Raw genomic sequence first — 15,209 nt, 5'->3', positions numbered from 1 at the left:
TTAAATTTGTGCTGATAAATAAATAAAGGGAGACTAGTATAGTCTGTATGTATGTATGTATGTATGTATGTGTGTGTGCGTGTATATATATATATATATATATATATATATATGTGTGTGTGTGTGTGTGTGTGTGTGTGTGTGTGTGTGCGCGCGCGCGCACTGATAAATAAATAAAGGGAGACTAGATCTATTTCAAGCTATTTAGCTCTCATCAGTTAGCCATACCCTGGGTTCGAATCCCAGTAAGGGTATGGCTAGCTGATGAGAGCTAAATAGCTTGAAATAGATCTATACTAGTCTCCCTTTATTTATTTATCAGCACAAATTAAAAAACACAAATATAACAAAGGCAACAGTAAAAATATTGGGTTTCTGTCGTGATGGACTCTTGTGACGAGCCGAAGGACAGATGATGGAAGCAGTTAGCTTCCTCCCATAATTGGGGCTTACCAGGGGTTGTAAAAAATCTAATATATATATATTATCCACTATATCTCCACTAAATGATCCTAGGTGGGCAGCCCTGAACTATGAAGGTTACATTAAAGGTGACAACCATAAACTTGAATTGCATCTGGAAGCCAACTTGCAATTGGTGCAGAGGTATCAGTATCAGTGGTATATGGCAGTGATCCCCAACCCCCGGTCTGCGGACCGGTGCCGGGCCATGGAGTACCTGGCACCGGGCCGCACAGCGGCCGGGGGCCATGATCGCTGCAGCGGCCGGGGGCCATGATCGCTGCAGCGGCCGGGGGCCATGATCACTGCAGCGGCCGGGGGCCATAGTTTCTTTCTGTATGCAAATTAGGGCTAACTGGCACAAGGGGTGTTACTGGACCGCTGGTGGCACTCTGACGTCACCAGCGGCCCACCGCCCCCCTGTGTCCAGCGCCGCCCTTCTCATTCCTTTTCAGCGCTTCAGCGCTGGCCGATTCCTGAAAAAAACCTAAGAGCGCCTGCGCAGCTACGTAGGGCTAGCGTAGACAGCGCTAGTAGCGTAGCCTTGCGTAGGCGCAGTTTGTGCTACGCTATCTACGCTAGCCATACTGAACAATCAATGTGTCGTCGCGAACAACGCCCCCCCACCCCTGCGCGCGCTCAGCGGGCCACGGTAAAATTATCAAAGGCTGACTGGTCCGCGGCGATAAAAAGGTTGGGGACCACTGGTATATGGGGTATGATTGTTTTCACCTTTTAATTAATTTTAAAAATTAATTTTTTATCACATTGTCTCTTTCCAAATTTTCTAACTTTTATATACTGTTTTTAACTGTTAATATTTCATTGTACACAGTCAATAATTTCTTTCTGAGGGAGATGGGCAGTTCAAAAATGTGATACTTTTTCTCATCTAAATCTCAGGGATGCAATGCTTAGAAGAAAACCGCAATCAATTCAAACAATTCAAATAATGTATATAAGAAATTATCCATGCAGCCTGACTTTGGAAGACCCTGTATTTTCATTGTATTTATTCTAGGGAAGAACCAGAACCTAAGCAAGCCACCTCTCCTCAAGATTTTGCTTCAAAATTTTATTTCCCTGTGGGTAGGGTGGGGAAACTTTTTTTAAAAAGTTCTAAAATTACTTCACTAACGGGTAGTTTTCTATTATGTACAGCTTAATCCATTGTATAATTCAAGAACAATATATTACCTGACTTAATTTTTCCTTTTTGGACTGTGTTACGGAATGTATTGCTTCCAACTCATCTTTCCCAACAAATTTTCTTTTAAGATTGAACTGTACTTTGTATGGTTCAGAATACTGTAGTATTTTAAGTGCATCTTCATATTTGATATTATCAAAAAAGATTGTGGCACTCAAAAGCTGATCACCTGGAAAACAGAAACAAGGCATTCAGACTATCAGATAAATCCCCCAGTTCCTTGTCTGAATTTGCAAAGCATACTACTTTTCACTCACTTTTTAGAAGTATATACAGGCTGTTCCCAACTTACAAACATAACTGAGCCCAGAATTATGGTTGTAAATTACACTGGCCATTAAGCAGGTTATGAAGTGACCATGCCCAATTTTACAGTCTTTTCTGTAAGTGAATATGGCAGTCATAAAGTGAACACTGCAGTTGGCAAATAAACACAGTAAACTGCAGTCATGAGACTGCAAGATGTTGCAAATGGCCATAAACACAGGCCAGTTGCTGAGTGCTCAAGATGCAATCATATGATGGGGGGTTGGGTTGGGGATCTTCAAATCCAAGTCATATGGATTTTTGTGGGTCAATTATAACTTTGATCCAGTCGTAAGTCAAGATACTTGTACTACTTTGTCCCTGCCCTGCAGCGTGTTCATCGTTCAATAGGTATGCATACTTTTAAAAAAGTACTGTATGGTTATTACTTTTTTTAATGTATGCTTTAAAGATATCACAATTGTCTTAGTTAATCGTTTTAAGAGAAAATGTAAATATCATACAAGAGCAATACTGTACCTTCTCTTAGACTAAATAGGTTGGATGCTGGGGACTCCTTGAGCACTTGCTTCACAAATATGCCATCGGCTCCCCCACCAGCTACACTGAATCCACTTGCGCCAGATTCCACATCGGTTTGTAATGTCACTTCCATAGATTCCTAGTCATTCCAAAAGGTATGCTATGAAATCTCATCTCTAAATTAGTTTATTCTTCAATTCATTTATATCATGATGTCATTCACACTGTCACTAACATAATCCTAACCTTGACCATACTACATTGCCAGAAATAGCACATATTAAATTTACCAAAGAGCCACAAACATTTCCTAGCACCAAAAGACAAGTAAAATTATAAAACAGATAACAAGGGTTTTTTTAGCAATTAGATTTATTACCAGCTTGCTGGATGTATAATGTGCATAAGCCTACATCATAAGACCAGAATGTAGGATTTGACAGGAACATATTAATATTTCTTAATGATCCGTGACAGGCAGATAAAGATTTTTAGAAGATATAAACATCTCTCTGGTATTTTTAGAATAGAAGACAAGTAATTTTAAATGAGAATTAAACAGTCTGCAATGATAAAATATCTAGCCAGATAAAATCTTCCATCTAAAATGTCTACACTTAATATCATACATATGTATGATAATTTTTCAAAAGCCACATGTTCCCGAACCTCCCCCCCCCACACACACACCGGCAGAACACTGATCTTCATTCCTCTGGGTCTTATGACAATACAATTTACAGTTACCAGCAACTCATAAAACTATAAAATATATTTGTTGAAAATAACTGTATTGATTTGCCTTCTCTTCCATGTAATAAGCTTTTAGGTACCTGCATTACTCCTTAGTTTTCTGCCCCCCCCCCCGCTCCTCAGCTAATTAAACCTGACTCCTTGATTTCTTTATTAATTTCTCATACAGCTTGCTTTCCAAGCTTTCCATTGTTTCCCAGTCTGATATATTTTCTCTCAACCTATTCCAGTTTCTCCATATTCTTTTTAAGGGGAGGGGAGACATATGGCCTGATCAAAGAAATATTGCTTCCTGTAATTAGATGCAATACTTCTGCTAAAGCACTAAAGCAGTACAAGACTGCATTGAGTATTTTAGCAGTTGCTTAATTCTGCTTGTTCAACTAGTACTTATAGATCTTTCTCACAGTCCTTAATTTCTAGTACTTAATTTTGAAAAATACTAGGGTAATATAATTGTTTACTTAAAAATACAACATTAATGGCTTCTTCCAGATGGGGTTTGCCAGTTTGGATAGCTCCAATCACTTATTCGATGTAAAGGACCAATTCTAGCTGCAGCAGTGCTATCAGTGCTGCCTGGGCCAATCATTTGCTGTGAATGTGTTCAGGGCTGTGTGTGCAGAGACATTAATAAAATGCAGAATGTGATAGTGGGTGCAGAATGCATGCAACTTGCTTATTTTAAAATTATATTAGAGTGACAGAATATTAGTGTGATTATGTAATAGTGTAGTGATATTTCCGTTTCAGAAGTTCAGTTTCAATTACAAAAAGTGACTGAGTGAAAAGTTCACATTGTTTAACATCTATACCTATCTAATGCAAATTAAAAAAAATCAATTGTCATCTAATAAGACCCAGGATTTTGAAGAACTCTAACACAGTGCTTTCCTACATTGAAAGTCACACCTGAAGCTTAACAGGTACCCAAAAATTTGACCAACATACCATCACTCAGGCTGGGGGGACAAAACTTACACCCCTCAGAAAGGGCCCGCAACTTGGGAGTCCTCCTGGACCCACAGCTGACTTTTGACCACCATCTCTCAGCTGTGACCAGGGGGGCATTTGCCCAGGTTCGCCTGGTGCGCCAGTTGCGGCCCTACCTGAATCGGGAGGCCCTCACAACAGTCACTCGAGCCCTTGTGATCTCCAGGCTGGAATACTGTAATGTGCTCTACATGGGGCTGCCCTTGAAGAGCATCCGGAGACTTCAGCTAGTCCAGAATGCGGCCGCGCGAGTGATCGTGGGCGCACCACGGTTCGCCCACATAACACCGATCCTCCGTGAGCTGCACTGGCTACCTGTCGATCTCCGGGTGCACTTCAAGGTTCTACTCACCACCTATAAAGCGCTCCATGGTAGTGGATCTGGCTATTTGAGAGACCGCCTTCTGCCAATTACCTCCCTGCGTCCCATCAGATCGCATAGAGTTGGCCTCCTCCGTATTCCATCCGCCAGTCAGTGCCGACTGGCGACTACTCGGAGGAGAGCCTTCTCTGTTGCGGCTCCGACACTATGGAACAATCTCCCCGTGGAGATTCGTACCCTCACCACCGTCCAGGCCTTCCGCACAGCCCTCAAGAACTGGCTAGCCCGTCAGGCCTGGGGATAAGTCTACTTTCGCCCCTCCCGAATGCTGAGTGAATGTTGAGTTTTACTGTTTAATTTATTTTTGTTCACATTTCTTTTGTATTGTCCTACACTCCCTTTCCTTTTTGATTGTAAGCCGCCCTGAGTCCCCTCAGGGAAAAGGGCAGCCTATAAATGTCCAATAAATACAAAATACAAAATACTTAATCTCACCTGTGAATCACTCATTTTGAAGGTGGAGTCTCTTCTTTGTCTGTTCTCTATATCTTGCTGAAGCTGGAAATAAACATGCAATCTTTAATGCTTAGTTGTATGACATCGAAGGGGGTATGGACCAAACGAAGATACCTCAGAAATCCATATATCTCAGATGGTAGCATAGTTCCACTGATAGTGTTTGGACAAAATGGCAACAGAGCACTGGGAAGAAATCAGTCTAACAAGAGGGGATGGTGAGAATGATATCATGCCACAAATGGCAGAACTGGCCTCCAAGGAGAATGGTGGAGGGGACTATGAAGTATACCCTGCACTTCCTCAGATACAAGGATAGCTTTTCCAGGATCATCATTTGCCAATATGGGTACCCCACCTTAGCAGGCTGAGGCAGTTTGGCCGAAGACCCTCCACCACACAAAAGCAGGTAACATATAAACAGGCTTTAGATATTTCTAGTACCTGATGTAGTTCATTGCCTTTTCCCCTCAGTTAACTGCCTTGTAATCAACATGTGGGGCAAAAGTTCTGCAGTTTACATGAAGCTAGCCTTAAACAAATCTGTCATAGCCCCCTATTGTGGCATCACTCCTGATTTATACTGACGACAAGAGTACACTATTACATTCTGGTCGACTAATGGAGGAGACATGCTGAGGTAACCTCAAAACAATTCTTTATTGAGTTAACAGCAACAGAACAACTATAGAACAACTTCAGCACCATGCTCTGCTTGACAAATATTTATAATAAAGTAGTCAAACTGAACAACCAATGGGTGTGCAGTAAAAGTCCCGCTTCAGCCAGGCGCGTCTCAGCCAATGAGACCTGTCTTTTTGTTATCGGGCTGACAGGTCATAAGTCGAGGATTTGGCACCGGTTGTAGATCGAGGACTTTACAACACCCTTGCCTCAACTTTTGTTATAGAGAGAATACCGTTCTCTGTGCTCCTCCAACTTCATAGACTATCATGCTTATGGCTTTCCCAGTTGACTTCAGCAGAATGTGTAATACAATGCACATTTACCACTCTCTGGGCCAGCAGTGCTACATGTAAATGTACATCCTATGCTGTCTTGCCCATCACTCTCTGCTGGCAACTCTGCATGCAAATGTGTAGGGGCCCAGTTGGTGCAGTGGTTACAATGCAGTATTGCAAGCTAATTCTGCCAACAGCCTGGAGTGCGATCTTGATGGGACTCAAAGTTGACTCAGCCTTCCATCCTTCCAAAGTTGGTAAAATGAGGATTCAGATTGTTGGGAACAATATGCAAATAATGCTGACATTGTAAATCGCCCAGAGAATGCTTTTACCATCAACAACTGTGTGCAAATGCACACACAATGCTTACTTATTTCCTGCTCTTCATGCTGGGAATTTATAAGTACAGTCATCTGCCTTTTCACTTCGAAAGCTGGGAGTTTCAGCACCTTCTATCTTTCCCTGTGGCTGGACCACAAAAACTGGTGTACTTTGGATAAGAATTACTTTCTTTTAAAAAGAGACAACTCTCTAAATTTACTTTAAAAGGAAAAGAAGCTATTTTTTTTCATTACGTTAAGCAATCTTGCAGCTTTCTTTTTCATTTCTGAATCATTACATCATATGCAAGTGATAATAAGTGATGGCATAACATTTTCCCAGGATACTCTTGCAGAGTATACAGGGAATGAAAAATGGGTGCTCCTTAAGCCAACCAGTATTAATTTTGTCTTTAATTTTAAGGAGCTAAAGAAGGCATAAAAACTCTGTCAAAGGTTTACAGCTTGTTGCCGTAACTGAAACGTATGCTATGAACTCTTTCATTTTGAGTCTTACCTTTTTGTTAAAATATTCATCTTCTATGCAATATTCATACACTGGAGAAGATCCTTGTGGCCTAGGTCTTATACTTTCAGTTGTCACTTCACTGATCTATAGAAACAGAGAAATACCATTAGCGTACTCTTATTTCCTGAATTTGCTTTCCTATTATTTACATGGGCTTAAAAAAAATTATTATTGTGAGAAAAAAAGGGTGGATTAAATATCTTTCTTTAATTTTATCCAGCAGGATACTGAATAATGCCGAATTCTTATTTAATTAGCCAAATGGATATAATAAAAGTAGTCCTGGGACTAGAATTTCTATTGTTAAATGATGTGGCTATAAACCATAATGTCAATTAATGGCTGAAATTCTGGTACTTCCCATTGTCATTAAGTGAATCACCATGGGTCATTAAGCAAGAACATCACATGGCTTTCATTTATGACCTCCTGTCAGCTTTCCCATTAACTTGACTATAAGATGTTAGCCAAATGGTTGCAAATAGTGATCATATGATGTTAGGATGTTGTGGCATTGTAATTGTGAGCTAGGAGCTGATCGTGATTGCATGCCTGCAGGGATACGGCAACCAACGTAAGTATGAGAACTGGGCATAAGTACTACCTGTCCAGCACCATTGTAAGTTCAGTCACTTTCTGAACAAGCGATCATTAAATGTATCCTGTATCTCCTTTAGAAGCTCTACTAACATGTGCAATGGACTTTCTTGTTTTAGAACGCTCTAGTTTAGTTTAACTTGTGACTAAAGTTGTTCAGGTTCAACTTAATCAAAAACTTGATAATGATTTCTGAATAGTTTCAATTAACATTGTGTCAAAATCAAATGAAAATCATAACCCATTAAAACTATTATAACGTTATAATTGAATATGCTTAACTGTATATTTAATACTTAACAGTATTAAACATTTGTTTCAAACAAATAACTTTGTTTGGGCCAGGTTGAGCAGAGGCTTTCAAGAGCAGATTTTGATTAAATTCAGGAAGAAGAATGGTTTAATTTGGTTTGTTATTTGATTAGATGAAGCTTGATTTCTTGCTGTGAGGTTCTATTGCAAAGGAAATGAAGCTTTGCAATTCCCAATAAAAACTAATAGAACAATCTGGATTACTTACAGAATCATCTTCTGCATCGGCCTCACCATCTGCCTCTGAATCTTCGGGTCTCAGCTGTCTACCTGATGCTGGAATTATTTTTAAAAAAGCATCAAAATTGTTCCATCCATCATAGCAATTAAAAAAATGCATAGCTTGATGTAAAATTACATTTTAAGTATTATTGCTGATCTAGTAGTAGCTGTTAGGACATCTAGTTCTGCCCTCCAATGGATATTTAATGGATGTGCATTAATGATTTTTCATTTAAAAGATGTCTTCAATCAATAGCTCATGGGACATAAATAAGTATTATGAAGTAGCAAAATAGAGAAAACTCATCTTACAGATCTCTCTTGGTTTGGCTTGATTAGACTATAAATATCACTGAATTCCTTATGCAAAATTTGGGCAATAAATGGTGACTTGCATTTTCAATAGGACAACTATAAGGATTATTTCCAAAAATTTAATAACAGGCCAAGTTTATTTTTTTTAAAAATCTTCCTGATGTTTCCTGTTTTGTATAAGAAACAATCATAGTTAAGTCTAGTATAGTATAATTAAAACTATATCTTCAAACAAACTCAATTCATTCTGCGACCTGAGACTCTGTGACAGGATATAAATATAATAAGTAAATATTATATTTTTGTATATATGTTTGTATTTGGCACAATTTATTCTAGTTCCACTATACATAGGAAGCAATGAGGAACATGCAAGTCACCAAAGTTCCATCTTTCTCTATTAATAGACAGTCAGCTTGGTTTAGTGCAATTCCCTGCTGGCTGGGGAATTCTGGGAGTTGAAGTCCAGACATCTTCAAGTTGCCAAGGTTGACAAACACTGGTTTAGTGGTTAAGATGCCAGGCTAGAAATCAGGAGACTAGGAAGTCTAGGCCTGCCAATAAAGGAGAGTTTTTGTGGCTCAGGGTTGAAATGAGGGGTCCTTGATGCTCTCTGAGCTCTGTTTCTTGCGGACATTTTGTTACACAAACTAGGTAACATCATCAGTGCTAGTAAGGAGTGGGCTTTGCTCTCAGTTTATATTCTAATAGTTTGCCCTGTCAGTGTTGGTGAGCGTGGCCTTAGAGATTCTTTGGGCTGCTTGCTGTTGGCTTGTTTGTCAGTTCCTTGATTGTTGGTCTGATGTTAATCTTGGAGTTAAACTATTCTCATCTGGGTCCTGATTGCTGGTGGGGAGTGTTATATTCGGGGTGAGAATGGAAGCGAAGCCAGAGTGATTTCAGCAAAGGTCTTTTTATTTAGTTCATACGAACAACAGCAACAGCCTGGCTGCCAGCACTCCTTTTATAGGAAGCTGTCAGCCGGTCAACCAATCAGAACAAAGTATTTTCCCGCTTCAACAGCGGGCCTGAGTGAGAACTTCAGCAACTAGTTTCAGCTACTCATTTCAATATGATGAGGCAGTTGGAAAGAATTCTAGAAGCCATGCTCTGCATGTTTTCTCTAGATTGTGGAGATTTATTTTTAAAATCTCTGAGATGAACAAACAATTACAAAAATGAGATAAAATTGAATGCCTAAAACTTAGGATACCATTTTCCTTCTTAAAACTCCTTCAAAATCAAAGGAGGAAATAACACTGATTTACCTCAGACAAAAGATAAACATGTCTGTTTTTTTTCCAAAACCACACCTTAAGCCACACCTTTCTAAAAGAAGCTTTACTTATTATTGCCCTGATCTACTGAGGGCTACTGTAGTGGTTTCAAAAGGGATGCTGGTGGCTATGTACACAGCCCTTGAGTTGCTTATGTGTGCTGTGCCCCATAAAAATGAACCAATCAGCTTTGTTTCAGCTTTAAAAAAAGCTCCACTTTCTCTCTTTGAAACTATGCTTTATAGTCTTATGATCTAAAAATGTTCTGATCTGTCTTTACTCCTACACTTTTCTTGCAAAATTATTCCTTTGTTTTGTAAGCAGTCCAGTGGCCACTGGGAACAGTTGCAGTGACTAATTTCGTCATACTTGTGAAAAAGAAGCTGGAACAAAACACCAGTTGTGAAAGATTTATGAAAGAATGAAAACACTACTAATCTTTGCAGAACGAAAAATAGCCTAGAGATTTTTGTCCAAATCTTAATTTAAGTAGTAAAATACTCAAACTTGGATTTGTTTTATTTCTGATTTTCAAAAGCTTGTACCTTCGAAAACCAGCTGTTAGTAAATGTCTAAATGCTTGATTACTCATTTTGAGGGGGATTTCACCAGCCAGGATCATACTTAGTATCTTACAGATTTGCAGGTCTTGTTTGTTGTAGGTTGTAGAAATCCATTTTAGTATTTGTCTGGCACTCGTATCTACAACTATACTGGTCCTGACCCAGATTTTTATCTCTCTACAGCCTACAGCAAAGACCCCAACCCCTAAAAGTTCACTCTAAAAACTTGTTGAAGCTAATGTTAACTTAATCAAATCATAATGACCTCTCTCTTTATAGTTCTTTAAGATTATGAAGTATAGATTGAAATTGGCCTGATTATAGTATGATCAACTAGTACTCTTGCATTATATTGTAGTCATCAAGAGAATGGAGTTGTTCACCCAAGTTTTAGTAATCAGTATGGTTATTTAATTCTAGATCAATGTTTTAGATCAATGTGTAGTTGTAGGCTAGGATAATGGCTTTGGTGAAAATACAGCTGATTGTGATTTAAAACAAACAAAACCAGGAAAATATTAAATCAAAGGAATTATTAGCACATTACTAGGCTAATATGTACACAATTCTTGTTTTCAAGTTAATAATACATTTTACACTATGTCACCTCTTTGTACCCCCTTAATCAGCTAATATAGTGCATGTGCAGATATCTCTTTTAAGTACTCAAAACTGTTGTAGGAAGCATCAGAAGGGAGGTGAAATGTGTTAGTGGAGTTGCCTAGTTTCAGAAGCCAGTGTGAACCAGTTTTTATTTTTATTTTCATTTCTCTATTTTCTGCACTTTCTATTTTTGCTTTTTATCCTTTTATTTTCTACTTTGTATTGTCTTTTTAATTGTAATGTTTAGTTAAATTATTATGTAATAAAGAAAATATACGGTACATCTCTGTGTGTGACCATGTAATTATGCTATGTGAGACGTTTCATTATCCAACTAGGTAACATCATCAACACTCCTATAATATCACTGATAATGTTACCCTGTCAGGTAATGAAATGTCTGCAAGAAAACAACTAAGCTCAGAGACCACAGTTCAGACCTGAGATACAAATATACTTTTTTATTGGTATATTACATGAGCACCCACACAATTAATATAATTATAATTCCATTTTGATTTAGGATCACACTTACACTTTGTGGATACATTTTGAACTGGGGCTTATATACTTTAATATTTATTACCAGTACCAATTCAAAAGAATACCAATTTCATAAGATGTCTCTGAGTGAACCAGTAAAAGAATGGACTTGGCATAACATGCAATAAAATTAAAAATTAAATTGGTTAAATTTTGCAGAAGTGTTGAAGAGTAGTGTTATGCTATTCAGAATGAACTCATTCTTCTTAATCGTTCATCTAAGATCAGTGCTTTTCAAAATTGGCAATTTTACAATATGTGAATTTCTACTACCAGAATTTCCCAGCCAGCATGTTGCCAAGTTTGAAAAACACTGATCTAAGATCATTTGACACAGTTTATCAATGAGAAAAATAGAGTGACTGCTTTGCTCCAAACTATTGTCCTGGCCTATTTCACATTCTCAATTTCTGAAAATAAACTCAAGTACCAACAGAAATAGTGATTCCCTACATTGTATTTTCTAGCACTTCTTTTACATAAAATATTAATCCCCATATTAAGTTTAATATCCATATCAAGCTGGCTGATGTACGTACAAATAAATGCAATCTAAAACCTAAAATGGTTGGACAACTGGCTTATGAATTCCTTTCCAAATTCTACACAGCAGCTTCTGTCTAGGTTGCAAAGCCAGGAGGGAAATGAGAAGCTTAAATATTAATAACTAATTAATCAACCAAAAACAGAGCATTAAGCAGGCAGAAGTGTTCCAAGCCACCCATTAGGATGCACTGAGGAAAGAGGATAGGACTTGCAAAAAGTTTGGCAAAAAAAGCAGACCTTATCATAGGTCCTTTTTTTGCCATGAAAGACTGAAGCTCCATGTCAGAAAAGTCTTAGACTATGAATTGTCTGCACCTAAAAGTTGCTCTTAAAGGCAGAGCAATGGTGACAGTGCACATATGTCTATTGTCAAAGCATAGCCTTGTAAAAACCAAATGCCTCAGACAAGTTTAATTAAACATGGAAACTTTCTACAGCAAGTTTGCTCATTCTGTGATCTGAGGGGGGGGGGGAAATCGGTCTATCAGTAATGGTTGATGCAATCAGAGTTGTGGAGCCCAATCCAGTTCCTGTTTAAAATTACAAAAATGTGTAGGGGCAAATACTCAAGAACATCTGGTTGGCTGCCATACATACAAGGTAACTCAGAAGCTGTGCAAGCTTGTTCTGGAGAGAGTTAATAATTGACAGTATTTTGGCACTTCTGTTGGACTTTTTGTGGTAGGTGGTTCAGCTTGCAGTTACTAGTTAATTTTTCCTACAGTGTTCTGGGACCACAAGGCATTGTAAGGAATTTAAAGCACTGTTTTGGCTTTCTATTTGTCTGCTGCTTTCTTCAGATTCTTCAATATATTTTGGTGATTAAGGTGGACAACAGGATACCTCCCTTTATTTTATGCACAGCAGCTGCTCAGTGTAGCTATGGAACAGTTGTGGAACAATATCCCTTGTTGCACCTGAACATGTACTATTAGCAGGCTCTGGGATAAAGCACATGGTTTTACCCATTCCCTGGCCATCAGCATTAATTTCATGTAGTGGCTGCTCTACTTACATACTAGCGGGGTTGCTTCCAAGTAATCGCACATCTGTGAAGATGGGAGAAAGGGGAGGGGGAAAGAAACCAGATGGCACTTTGCCAGGGGCTCCTTTAAGCAAAGGGCTTGCTGTAACTTAGACAAGAATTTAGTAATAATGCCAGTTAGAAAACAAAGCTATGAAAACTAATAAATCTCTGACTTGGCTCTACCCAGACAATTTCTCACCTGCCAGAATTAAAACAGGCCACTTGCCAATGAATGTAGATTGGTATGAGATGTTCACAGAAGTACTTGCTTTGATTTTTTTTTTAAAAAAAACTTAATCCAGGAGCTTTGATCACTGCTAGGTGGACTATTGCCATACAGCTACGGTTAGAAGTGCAACTATAACTGAGTTGCAAAAGCAACAACAGCAATTCAGTAGGTCTCCAGATTTTTGCAGCACATGTTTGGGACAGGCCAAAACTACTGTAAACAACTACTGTTGTTGAGAGGGAGGGGGGCTTATAGCAGGAACAGGTGAAACATTTTTTTTTACATTTTCTTTCTTTAGAAAGAAACATGCTTATGTATTCAGCTTGTTGTATTTTGGGTTCAGAAATGGTAAAGAACTTAATTACTGTATATCTAACATTTCTCACTATATTTTGCTTTGATAAAGCTTCTGTGCTAAGTTTCTAAAGAAAATGGCTTGGAACTGTTAGGGACTAATGACACCAAATTTGTAAATAAATACAAGGAAACTATGTCAATATGACAGTAAACTGGTGGTGGATCAGTCAATCCCAATTAATTCAGCACTAAGGGAACCATCCCTTTGTTGCTTCATTTTTCTTGTTTTCTTACTCCACATCCACCAAATAAGCAAGAAAAATGAAAATTGATGCATTCCTCTCCCACACCAAAATGCACAATTCCTATATTTAGGAACAAGCAAGCTCAGGAACAGCAACTGTTGGTGGCCACCAGAAGCACTTAAATTTGCAGAGAGGAGCCAAATGCCAAAGTTGGTGGGACTTGAAATGTTCATTGCTTGCTGCCAATGTCCTAGCCCTAAGGATCAGATACGTTGCTTGCCTATGTTGGGTGGAGGTGGAAAGAATGTGATCACCTGGCAGCACTGACTCAGGGCTTCCTACCAGGTACAGCCATCATTAGACATTCATTTGTAACTCCACCAAGTAAATGAGTTGCACTTGGGAAGAACGACGGCAGAGGACTAGCAATGAGCGCATGTGCGAGAAACGGAATGGCGGCCAGGGCTCCTTCATCGCAGAAGATCTGGCGAAAAAAGCTCTAGGAGCCCGTGGAATCAGCCTCTCATCGCCCTCACCAGGGTCCTCCGGGATGCTAGAAACTCGGAGGACCTGTACGAGCCGCGAGCTGAAGAAAACTGACGCCTTCGGCCGAGCCGGGATTTTAAGTTCTCCAACGCGGCTGGGCGTCCTTGCTGGCGGGCGCGGCGGCCGCGGCGGGCGCGGCGGCCGCATGGCCATGGTGGAGGAGGGGGCGACGAAGAGTGCTTTATGGTGGTTTCGGCGGTCCCAGCGGTGGCTGAGCACCTCAGGCGATAAGCGTAGCAGCTCCAGGGTGGCATTGGGAGCGGAAACAAGTAAGGACGTGGCGTGGCGGCCTCAACAACGGAGGGGTTTTTCGCCCCCCCCCCTTATCTTCATCTCCACAAGCTTGGAAGCCTGGAGAACATCTCGGTGGACAGAGTGGCGGACAGCTCAGAGAACTGGGGGTTTTTATGGTGACTTTGGCTGGGCTGAGGACTTATCATCAGTGGTTGGAGTTGGGAAATACGAACGGGGGCTTTGTCCGGCTGAGGCAAAGCGGGCGGCTGACTGGATACGCCGTGGCTGGAGCCTTCTCCGGATGCCCCTCCCCTCCATATCTAACTCGGCTTTACAGCGACACCATTGTTTTAACAACATTACTCCCCTCATCAATGCTGTCCCCCTCTATCAATACTGCTGCTGGCATTGTTACCATCTCTTCCAGCAATATAGTCCCCCGTCCCAGCACTGTCTCTTTTACCAACGCTGCCTTGGTTACCAACACTGCTCACTTTATCAACGCTGCCTATTTTATCAACATTGGTTCCCTGCCGCTTGGGACTTCGCCTATCAGATTTTCCTCACCTATAGACCTAGGGCCTGTGATCCTGTCTGTCTTAGCCCTGACTATTACCATCATCACCACTGGTCTTATTCCCAGAAGGACATTTTGGTCTGGGCAACAGATGGACAGTTGATAGCAACGAACCGAACTCGCACCTAAAAACTTTTAAGTAATTGCGCAACCATTTTAATTTCTATTCTTTCTTTTCTATCTTCTTTTCTCCTCTCTTAGTATGGGCTATGTATGA

The 15,209-nt window shown here is 39.9% G+C and overlaps 1 protein-coding gene across 1 annotated transcript in view; it reads right to left on the bottom strand.

Annotated features, from left to right (window-relative positions):
• The window catches only part of AHNAK2 (AHNAK nucleoprotein 2), a 95,230-nt gene that overhangs the window by 22,116 nt on the left and 57,905 nt on the right, over positions 1 to 15,209 (bottom strand). Inside the window, exons 2-6 of the mRNA XM_087727049.1 lie at positions 7,977 to 8,044; positions 6,848 to 6,943; positions 5,025 to 5,087; positions 2,459 to 2,600; positions 1,660 to 1,841 (exon numbers count right to left, since the gene is read on the bottom strand). Of these exons, the coding sequence (XP_087583175.1) occupies positions 1,660 to 1,841; positions 2,459 to 2,600; positions 5,025 to 5,087; positions 6,848 to 6,943; positions 7,977 to 8,044 (551 nt within the window). The remainder of the gene's footprint in view (positions 1 to 1,659; positions 1,842 to 2,458; positions 2,601 to 5,024; positions 5,088 to 6,847; positions 6,944 to 7,976; positions 8,045 to 15,209) is intronic.

This window comes from Thamnophis sirtalis, unplaced genomic scaffold (genome assembly GCF_051295495.1).
Source record: "Thamnophis sirtalis isolate CommonGarterSnake01/CBP01778 unplaced genomic scaffold, rThaSir2_p1.2 scaffold_1, whole genome shotgun sequence".
Lineage (NCBI taxonomy): Eukaryota > Metazoa > Chordata > Lepidosauria > Squamata > Natricidae > Thamnophis > Thamnophis sirtalis.
This window is presented reverse-complemented; position numbering and strand designations above follow the sequence as displayed.